This window comes from Lampetra planeri, chromosome 1 (assembly GCF_965212315.1).
Source record: "Lampetra planeri chromosome 1, kcLamPlan1.2.h2, whole genome shotgun sequence".
Taxonomy (NCBI): Eukaryota; Metazoa; Chordata; class Hyperoartia; order Petromyzontiformes; family Petromyzontidae; genus Lampetra; species Lampetra planeri.
Window position 1 is genome coordinate 14463793 of NC_136107.1, and position 11681 is coordinate 14475473.

An 11681-nucleotide genomic window follows, 5' to 3' on the forward strand; every position below is an offset into this window, starting at 1 on the left:
CTGTGAATAAAAGCCGGGTCCGTAAATGGGCCAGGCAGTTGTCGTCCACTCGAAGACTCAAGAAGCCACCTGGAAGACCTGGAGCCGGGGGCCAGACCCGAGGACCTTGGCTGGGTCAGGTCAAGTTAGCCTCCCTAGGTCCCACTAGCTGGAGGACCCTTAGCGGACAAGCTCTCCCATATTGGGATGTTAATGCCACAATCACGTAACACAAATTCTGAAATAATATAAGTTTGCTTGTGAACGTCAAGAGACGTCACAGGAGCAGCTACTGCTACTCGATTGTAACGCACATAATTTTAACAGAGAGCTTGCAGGTTAGGGCCTAATAGCTTTGCCCATTAATTTGCATAAGCGCAGCTCTGGTTTGTGAATTTTAAAGGTCTCTCACTCCTTATGCTAATGAGATAAACTCATCCCGGACTGAAAAACTAATTATATCAATTAATTACAAAAATACACTTTGAAAACTAGATGACAGCCAGTTGAGACTTTTGTTTTGCAATAAAGAAATCCAGACAGATAGCACACTTTTGCACTTTTTTAGTCTTGTGCTTTTTGTTAATTACCGTTAAATACCCCATTTGTTAGTTGTGAAATATTGCTAAAGGATCCTGTACTCATTCTCTGCAATCTTAACGTTTTTGTCGTTTTTGTTTTTGTTGCTGCAACTGTGCTTACTCAGCACCACGGATCTCCCTTATGACAGTGTGGCAACTGGCTAAACGGGATCATCTGTAACCATTCACCATCAACTCATCTTAATCAAAAGTGTTGCTTTATACCCGCATTTGGGAATTGGCAAAATTAGATTACATTTGTGTTCAAAGTCCAGAAGATGCAACTGCAAATTAATGCCAAAATATGTATTCCCTAGTAAAACCTGCTCACCCGCTCAAGATCCTCATTCAGAGATGGACGTGAAGGGTGGGTGCCAGTGGTGGAGAATGTATCTTACAGAGCTCGAAACAACAACTTGCAACTACTTCTAAAGTTTGGCAATTTACCAACGTGAAGTAGTCAAAACAACCCCCATAACCAACCAACATAACATAGGGAAGCTTTAATACAGCAGTGGATTGATAAAGGGCTGTAAAACAAGCCAGCCACTCCAGAACTCTGTAACTACTGTATGAAAGGACAAAAAGCCCTTTGTAATGTGACATGGGAACCATTCCAGGGATCATTTGATGAAAAATTTACATTAATCAGTTTGATGTGTAACATGTTACTTGTTGTCCTGTGCCTGTCGTTCGGTTACGCCGAACATTAAGGAGGTGCAATTATTTAACATGCTTTCAAACCGATAAATATTTACCCTGAAACTTAAATGAAAGATTAAAAAGACACACCTGCGCAAAGTAAGTAAAACCTTACGAGTGCTGCAACCAATTAAGCCACTGCAATCACTGTATCCGTGAGAGTTATTGGTTATTTAACTCGACAAATCACACCGGAAGGCCAGAGTACTCAGCATCCGTAGCTGCAGATCTACTTGGAATACGCAGGAGGAAGTGGCTTGAGGTGGGGAAGAACATCGGGGTTGATCTCTCATCTCCCCCTTCCACCCCCAAAGACAAGGATCCCCTGTATGAAATTAACAGACTGTTGGAGCAAGTGCTGATAGCGAGCACCTATGAAGGCCGGAACAGTACACTAGTTGAGGCCAAGTCGACCGAGGAAATGCCCAGGACCGGTTCAATTATTCGTCAATGGTGTTGGCCGTGAGCGAGAATCGAACTCGGATCGCCGGATTCACAGCACGCTAACCGCCCGCACCCCCATCACACACCTCCCCAAGAAAACCTCACCAAGAAAACCTCAACTCCGGTGGCACTCGCTTGCGCAATTCAACAATGAAATATGTCCACATCCAAGCAGCTGCGTATGATTCAACACACCACTCAGTGCAGCCAACAAAGGAACTGAATGTTGACACTCATCACAACACGTAGGGACTCACCAGTCTTTTATTTTACAAGTGAGCAGTTTCTTGAAGGCAGTGGGGAGATCGTAATCTCCGTCACTTCTGAGATTTCCCCACAATCGCGATCGTTTTAAGTAGGCAACAAAGAGGCGAGGTGGAGGAGGGCAGAGACTATTTTAATAATCTTCATTCATTATCAACCATGGTCGATCCTCTGCTAGAGCAAGGCATCCCCAATCTGTGCCATCCCTCACGCCCTTCTTTTGCAACAATCCACCCAGCACCGACACACGAATTGATCTCATCGCTCAATCTCTCAGATCCATTATCTGTTTTAACGGACATGTCCTACCTAAGTCTAATTCAGTTTTAAGTTTCACTTATTAGGTATAACCCTGTGAGCCATGCGGCTCTTGATTCGGGTGCAACCGCAACAAACAAAAACATGAACAAAAAACATCTAATTAACAGTCAAATTACGTCTTAAACCTGTGTATACGTTATCGAATCTACGTGTAATCTCAGTGTAATCACAATCATGCATCTCTCCACATTTCTTTGCACACGTTTGTCGCTGGTGCCACTAACCCTGCCTCTTTTTTTTATATAAAAGCACGCGGCTGTAGATAATTTGAGCCGGGATGCAGCGCTTACGTAAGTTTCTTTGCCCAGTAATAATCGACCACACCTGTGTGCCGCTACAACACACGGACTCAATCTAGAAGCCCAGGTGTTGGCAATGAACTTGACGCATTCCGCTTGTGTGCATCCAATACTAAATCAATAAGGCACCTCCCCGGCGATGGAGATTGGCTTCAGGACCCTGTCTGAGGGGGCTCCAAAAGGACCTTGGGTTACACGGTCATGATACACGGCAGCGTTGGAATAGGCGCCCCTCCACCTGCGCCACTCTCGGATTTAACTTTTCAACTTTAGATCTGATCCCTCGCCGCCCGTCATGCCCCCCCCATGTCCACATCGGATATGAATTTCTTGCTCGTGTCACGTTCTGATGAGACGTATCAGAGCTCGTAGGGATATTAGGACGTTGGAAACAGAGGGCGAAATAGAGGGCACCACCTCATATTGCAGGGTGCATTCGTATTCATACCATCACTAAGAATCCTGTAACAGAGACTGGAAGAGCAGATCTTGGAGGTCAGGTGTTGACTGGGCCACTGCTGCAAAAGGAAGCGACAGTGAGATGTGGCGGTGTCATCGGCACTGGCCGTGATGACCTCTGACTTGAACTCAAGTGCCTCCTCTGCAACCATGAGCAGCTGCCTCCAGATGGGGGGGGCATATGCCCTCTCAGCACCCTCCCCCTATATAGAAATGTCACTAGTTACAACTAGCCTCTGTAATAGGTCACAATCATATATATGTAAAGCCATAGATGAATACCAATAATGGGTAAACCAAGACTAAGTATAATTAGACCGGGGTGGATCACTTGAGATAGCACTAGATAATAATTGTAAGGGTTCGGACCGCGTTTTGTGGCAATTCGCCTCGTGCAGTTTCCGGGTTTGACAATGTGAGGGCCATCTGATGCTGCCGCTGCTGCTGCTGCACCAATGAGTGGGCAATCAGCAATGGCTGCTGTGGGAAACTGGGCCCTGTCAGCATAACATGAAATTCATACCACTGCCTCAGGACCAACAACAGATCAAAGCTTGTACATGGGAAAACTAATTAAGTAATAAAAACTAAGCAGGAATAGGCCTACAGCATCAACCTATGCATATTTTTTACATACGAAGTTGACAGATGGGGTGGAGCGGTGGTTCATAGTGGCTAGTGGGTTGTGTGAATAACATGCCTACCCGAGTTCTCTTCCTGGCCACGGCTAACATGAATGGGGAGCGATATCTGAATTGGCCCTGGGCTCCTCCAGCGTCACCCCACCACTACGCTGCCCCTCCCCCTCATCAGGCAGCATGGTTAAACAAATCCCATGACTGACATGGGATAGAGAGGCTTTCATCCAGCAGTGGACTGGCAAAGGACTTTAAAAAAAGTAAAAAAGATGACCTCTGTAAAACTGGGTGAAGGCCCATTGAGACCAAGTCTCTTTCTCAAGGAAGATCTGGAACACAAATGTACTTAAATAATCGATTACATATGTACATCATGAATAGTAAAGAACAGTAAGAAACATAAATATACTGTATTTTTGGTCAATAACTACGTCCAACTAGCGCGGGATAATTAACAAAAAAAGCGTCACCGTTTAGGATGACGAGCCATCCTCAGAAGTGAGGAAGCAGTGGATGCTGCATGTTATTCATACTTATTACACAAATAATTCCCATATGTATTGGGTTCTGTATGCACAAACGCTCTAACTGTAGGTTAATGGTGCATTTTACACCAATAATCAGACGCAGCCAAGATGACAATTCAATTCAGAGCCGGTCAAACCTGGGCTGGAGCCTACATTTTTGATGATTGTGTTCCACGAGTGGAGGGGATGGGGAGAGTGGTGAATACAAAATATTTTGATCTCGCAAGTGTTCTAAATGTGACACTGAACCACTCGATAACCCAGATTCTGACACAAAAATAAAGCCATTAGACAGAAATGCTATTATATTGGCAATGAGACACGCACGTGGGCAATACAGCAGCGACAACAATAACTGTGAATTCCCCCATGGGAAATGTGTCGGACATCCTAAATGTTCAGTGAATGAGCCGTTTGTTAAATAAGGAAAACACATCTAATACATATACACACGTATGACTGAGTCAATGGTTTACTTTTCAATTGTGTTCTAGAAAGTCCAAAAAGCTTAAATTTGGCTTTCCCACTATTCTGAATTTCCCTGCCCAAGTCCAGTCTCTAGACGTGTGGTTATTAACCTTTACTGCAGCCTTGACCCTTTGGTTCTCAATTGTTAACACATGTATGTTAATAATTACATAGGTTTGATGAAAGAAAGTAGTTGTACTTACGTGCCCGTTCTTAATTTGTTTCGATGATTAACCTTCTAAAAAAATATATGGCATGTCTCGCACCCCCAGAAAGGGCATCTCGCACTCCCAGGGGGTGCGTTCATTCCAGGTTAAAGGACCACTGCTCTAGACCTTCCTGTTTTATTGTGCCTATCACCGACCAACTCTTGCTCCCCCCAAATTAAATAAGCCCACTGTTTCCAATGACCACCTTGAGATGCGTATGCATTTAGCTGCCATACATATCTAAAGTGTCGTGCACTATTGTCTTTAACATTTATTGGTTCATATGAATACTGTATTCAATTCGGCGCCCTTCATCTCAGCAGGTCAGTGCCGGCAGAGATGTATTTATTTGGTTTTCACCACGTGGGCTATTATTCAAATTCACAGGCTGAGCAGTGACACATCCTAATAGCACGCTGACAGTTCTTCAGAGTAAATAGTATGTATTTAACATGACTCCCAATCTATTCAGCCCCCTATGACCAAATCACTCAGAATGCACCAAGTCGCATAAAGAGTTTAAAAGTTCCGCAGATCTGAGCCTGGGCAGTGCTTGTATGAGTGACCACCATCACCATGCACACACAGTTTGTTATAGGGCGGTGTGGTAGTCAATACGAGGGCAGTGCACTAGAATACATCGTTGTACCGTACTTCTACACTCCCAAATGGATGTTCTCCACCTTCACCAACTGACACGGACCATAATGGTTAAATACAGTCATATAACCCCCACCACCCGCACGATGTCGGGGAGCCCTCATCCAGCAGTGGATTGACAATGCATTCATATGTACATGAAAACTATGTTGGGGAGCATCTGCGGAGTAACGCGGCACCGAAGCAGGTATTTGGCAGCGGCCTTTTCTCTCCTCCAAAAATAGAGCCAGAATTCCAACATCGAGATGGGACACACGTTTATACGTGTATCTGCAGCACACGTTAATACGATATTACATTCGGAGCACAAGTTTAAATCGCTGGAAAATGCATTTGCCTGCAAGTTATTTAGGCAGTTCAGAATGTACAGCACAATGTGGAGTCATATAGTGGGGTCGAAACGTGAACGCATCACAATATGCTGCACAGAAAACGTGGACGTTTATTTTGCGCTGAGGAGTCGGTCACAGGCTAACATGTCTCAATAAACCTGCATTTGAACAGGAGCAGAAAATTGACAGCACGGACGGCAGAGGGAAGGGAGTATTGATTGCATTTTTCGCTATTGATTTATTTTAAATGATAGAAAACTATTGATAGGACGTATGGCTACTATTGTGACTCAAAGAAGAGACAACAGCATGGTTTTTTTTAGCTATTATACATTGGGGCTCAACAGCAATATATGCCCAACGATGCAAAATTGCCGAGGGCTCGGTAAGCATCAGTATTAAATCATCCGTGGTGCCGTTGACCAGAAAAGCAAAACACCAGACGTCTGTAAACCATTACATGTAGACCAATACACAACACGGGCTCACAAAACCTAAGTACAAATCTGTGTGCACGCACATACACACGCGTGAACATGCCACACACGCGTTCAGAATCCACGCCAAACACAATGCTGATTATGATGATACGTGTTTGCAAACAACACAGCAAAACTAAGAACACCCACTGGCGCTTACAAAATACGAGTTTGAACAAACATCACGCATGCATGGGCTAAGACTACCGCCTGAATCTCAGTAACGGTCGTCTTGTGCCAATGGAGCAAACGGCACGTGTACTCGATTACAATCGTTGTCACCATCATCATGGACAACCTACTGCTAGAGGGGGGCCTCCCACCTACGCCGAGTAGGTCGTGGTGTTTATTTCACCATACTTCCTCACGCTGATCAGTGCGGGTTTTTTTTATATAGGCGGGGAGCATAGAAGTACATGAATAGGAAAACGATGGATTTCTGCCCCAAATGCCTTCTTGCTGATACAAGTTGGCCTGCAGCAACCCAACACATCTGTTTCATCCAAGCGGACAAGGCAACCAGGAACAGCAATATGTAAAAGCGACAGAGGGCGGCCTCGACTATTAATACACACGCGTAAATATTACAAAGGGGGTTCTAACACAAAATATGTTCCGGAAATATCTTATCTCTAAATCATCATTATCACGGTTTCCTGGTACTCACTCACCCAGCGAGTCTCGCCACACCACAGTAATGGGTAACAAACGATCATCCGTCAACGAATTAAAAGTCTAGTGCAGTTTTCTGCCGGATAAGACGGTGCGGTTTCTGGAGGATGCACGCCGCGCACTTTTATTACACAAGCATACGTTGGCATAGGAAGAGTTTAGTTCAGAGTTGATGGAGGGGCTGAAGGTGATGATGGAGTGATGGGAGAGTGGTGGTGACAATCCGAAACATTGCTCATACCACGCAACTCTGTGCACACACAAACGCCATGTTTGTTGAGCGCCAATCCTTAAGAGGAGAGAGCAGCATCGACGTCGTTATAATCATCATCAGCAACAGCATCAACATCGCCAGTACTTTCGTCACATCCCAGCACATGCTCCTAACGCAGCTTAAAAAAAAAGTTTATCTTGCTCGGCTAATTATATGCAAATGCAGTGTGGAGATAACTAACAACAGCAATAACAACGAAACGTCAAATATTCCAGAAAGATTGATTTGAAGCTTTCGTGACTGCAGCAATCCATACTCTTTGGTTCTTTCGGTAAGGTCACGTAGGTAGAAGAATAAACAAAAAAATGTATTGCTTATTTTTAAGAACCAAAGAGTTCCAGAAAGAGACAGAGAGAAAAGGGAGGGAGCAGGCCAGAGAGCCAGAGGCATGCGGCATGGATGGCGAAATGGATGGAGCGAGGCTGCAAAGCATACGTGCAAGTTGTATCATGATAGAGATTGTGTCCTTGTGTGTGTGTGTACGTGCTAAGCAGTGCAGTAAAGACATTGCCTTTCTCTCTCTCTCTGCGAGTCTGTACCTTGCCGATGGCCCTGCGGTAGCGCGTGATGGCCTGTCCGATGAGCGCGTGCACCGTGAGGTCCCCATCCCCGCACGGCACCAGCACCCGGGTCCGTCCAAAACACACGGTCACCTTCATCGCGATGCTGATGCTGCTGCTGCAATAGCTCCCAGCGCAGCAGAGGCAAGCCTCAAGCCACTAACTCACCCAATGAGCCAACTACCCAGCCAGTCACCCAACTAACCAGCCAGCCAGCGAGCCACAATCACAGCTCAACACAAAAGGCGTCTTCTCGCTCGCTCAGCAATCCGGAGCCACCCGCACGTCGTTCATCGCCACGCGGCACTTTGCCGAGTAGCGCGGCTCCCCGTGGCAGAGCAGCCAGCATCTTTCTCCTCCATTGCCAGCGGGCTGTCGGCTCCTCGCTTTTGCCGCGGCTCCTCTGCCCTTGCCGTGGCGGCTCGGCGCTTGCTTTCCAGGTCTGCCTCTGTCTCCCTCTCCCCGTCTCCGTGCGTGCGTCTCTGCGTGTGTCTGCGTCTCTCGGCTTACGCCGCGCCGAGTTCGGGATGGGGCTGGCGAGCCGAGAGTCAGGGGGCGGCTGTCGAGCGTGAGTGCGCAACAAAGCGCTCTGTCGAGGGGGGTGGGAAGGGGGAGGAGGTGGCGGAGGGGAGGAGGTTGTGATGGGGGTGGGTGAGAGAGGCGAGGTAAAGGAAGGAGGGTGGATGGAGGGGATGGGGGCGATAGAGGGAGGGGAGAGAGTGAGAGGTGGAGGGTGTTGTTGCCTGGATGGCTGGAGCAGCAACGCTTTGCCCACCCGGTTCGTCTGGCCCGTGCAGCCCCCATTCTCTGCAGTCTGCATGAAAAAAAAAGATCCCACCTGCACACTTTGACAGACTTTCGGGGGCATGTCCCGTTACCGAGCACCGATTAAGAAGACCGGCACGGCTCTCACGAGGGATTGGTATATCACCACGCATGGCCGCTTTTGTCTCTCTGTGCTTAATTTTGCACAACGCACAAGGCAATTGTGTGAGACTGAGACGACCTCGGGGAGGAGGCCCAGAACAAGTTTTGATATCACTTGCGAACTGATGTCAGCTGTGGCAGTGTTCATCGTCAAATGTCCTTCGTCACAGATTCCCCCTAAGACACACATACCTCTGAAGCTTGCAACCCCACACGCACACGCATCCTGCACACACCTGCGCATCTTGCACACGCCTGCAATGACGCACACCCATCTGCAGCTTGCACACTCACCCCACTCACACTTGTGCAGCTTCCACACAAAGACACACGAACGTACACCTATCTGCACGTCATGCACTGACGCTCGTCTGCAGCTGACAGACTCGCTCACACACGCGTATAAGGTGCACGCTCAAGTGTGTCGCTGTATCGGAATAGCGCGCAACAATATTCAGCCAACCAACCAAACACCCCTCCACTCATCCCCCCCACTTCTCCTCCACCACATCCCCGCCTGCCTACAGGCCATCTTCTCTCCACAAACCCCGCCTCAAACCCTAACCCCTTTCCCCCAACCCCCCACGTCCGCTTTTAATTCGCTGCCTGCATGGACACACACACACCAACCAGGCACACATGGGCTAAGGCGCGCTGTTGTTATATGTCTCACCCAACCGTGACGCTCGCACGGGGCCTTTTGTTTGATGTTAATCAGTAAATCCGTGCTCGCTCTTACACACGCACAGTGGAATGCCGATGGGGCCAAGTGCGGCAGAGTAGTGGTGAGTGGTGTGGTGAGTGGCAGCGCTACGAACCCGACACCACGAGTTCGACTCCCGGTCGCAGCTAACATCTGTTGATCATCTGAAATAGTCGTGGGACTCACCTCAAACCGGTTATGGACATTTCCCTTAAATTAACATTTGCACATTAGTATATGTGCAAATATCAGGATTGAGGAGACAAAGGCGGTCGGGCGGGGTTTTGACCGCACCATCAGCGCCTCGTGCACAGTACCGCCGTGAATATGCGCTCACTAACAAGGGGGGTGGCTTTTGTCAGTTTGTGTGTGAGTGTACACGTGCGTGTGGAAATTTCTTTTGAGATCAAGCCAATTTATATAGAGGTTAATTCGGCAGGAGCCGTATCGTGAATATCGTCGCATCATTATTGATTAAAGCATAACTGAGCAATTGAAAATACAGCATTTTAAAGAGCCATATTGACTTTATAATAAATAACTTTACTTAATTAAGATACTGTTTTGACTTCAGCGAATACAAAGCAATGCTAATCGTAGCTGAGCAAAGATGTACCGCGTTGGTGATATTCAAATAATATTGTGCATGCGCGGCAGTGTTTTAACACTTGCTCCTGTTTTTTCCAACAGTTATTATATCATCTGGTTCAGGTGCTGGAGTGGATTGTTATACATCGCGGTCCGACGGTTTGGGGAGGCCTTCATCCAGCAGTGGATTAATCATGGCTAATGACGATGATAAGTTATGTGTGCGTGTATGTCCTTAGTACTTGCGAACAGCTCTGACCCCGTTTCACATCGGTTAAGTGGGGGACGGGGGTATGAGGTTATAAACGCTATACGTATGTGTGTGTGTGCGTGAAAACGTGCGCGTGTGTGTGAGAGTCTTTATTTTTGTGAGAGGGTATATGTTGTGTATGTGTGTTATGTAGGTTTCAGCGCGTGTATGCATGTGCGTGTTTGTGAGTGTGTGCATTATCTGTGTGTGTTTGTGCGCGTATGTGTGCTGTGTGTATTTAAGTGTGCGTGTGTGTGAGAGCTGATCGATGCCCCGGTGCGGTCAAGGGATGGCTCCCTATTGCTCAACCATGTTATATATGCCGATGATTTGGTAATTGCTGCTCACTCAGAGGAGGAGTTGGAGGCGCTGCTGCTGAAGCTAGAGCTTGCCACCAAAAGGTGGGGCATTACCATCAGCCCCACCAAAACTAAGCTCCTGCCTGGGTATTTTGTACCATCGGACACTCCACCCCCACAACTCCCAATTGGTGGTAGGGCGGTTGTGGAGAGAGTGGAGAGTTTCCCATACCTTGGCAGTGTGCTCATGACCGGCTGCGGTTTAAAAGCAGAAGTCTCACTCCGAATCAGTCAAGCGGAATTATCTTTTCATCGGTTGCGTAACGCTGTGTGGAAGCTACCTGGTCTATCGCTCCACACGAAGCTTCAGGTCTTCTCGGCCACAGTCATTCCCTCCCTTCTCTACGCTTGCGAAACGTGGACCCCCCTATTGGAACATTTTCACCGGTTAGAAACATTTAGGCTGGCCTGCCTACGAACCATCTTGGGTTTAACCAGTCTGGATTGTGTGAGGAGCTCACAAATCCTTGAAAGATGTGGACAAAGTCCCATTGGTGAGCTCCTCCGGCAGGCAAGGCTGCGTTGGCTGGGTCATGTAGCCCACATGCCCAGCTACCGCATGCCTAAACAGCTTTTGTTCGGCCGGATCGCGGGGGCTAAACGGGCGCGGCACGGGCTAGAGAAGAGATAGAGTGATGTGGTACAGGAAGATGTGGAGCTGAGTGGACTTGCCGATGACTGGTACCAGCGGTGTCAATATCGGCCTCTGTGGAGGAGGCTCGTGAAGGACGCTACTGGACAGTCGCCCTCAAACAACAATGGAGGGCGGAGGAGCGACGCTCACAACAACGAGCGGAGCGCCGGGTGGCTAAAGCATAGCAAGTTGGCACAGTAGAGGGCACAGGTGGTGCATCAGCTCGTCGTCTCAGTCAGTCGACCTGTGGCATCCGGGTCTGCCCCGTGACCTCCTACCGGCGGGCGTTCGACACTTCACGTGGCCTCAGGGTGCACATAGCCTGGCACAAGCGTCGTGGTGACGTCAACGC

General features: G+C 47.8%; 1 protein-coding gene across 6 annotated transcripts in view; it reads right to left on the reverse strand.

Annotated features, from left to right (window-relative positions):
• The window catches only part of LOC144718753 (partitioning defective 3 homolog), a 206941-nt gene extending 198460 nt beyond the window's left edge, over positions 1–8481 (reverse strand). For all 6 annotated transcript variants that reach the window (XM_078594278.1, XM_078594287.1, XM_078594305.1 and 3 more), the window contains exon 1: positions 7848–8481. In XM_078594278.1, the coding sequence (XP_078450404.1) occupies positions 7848–7967 (120 nt within the window). In that variant the 5' untranslated portion in view covers positions 7968–8481. The remainder of the gene's footprint in view (positions 1–7847) is intronic.
• Between the last annotated feature and the right edge of the window lie 3200 nt (positions 8482–11681).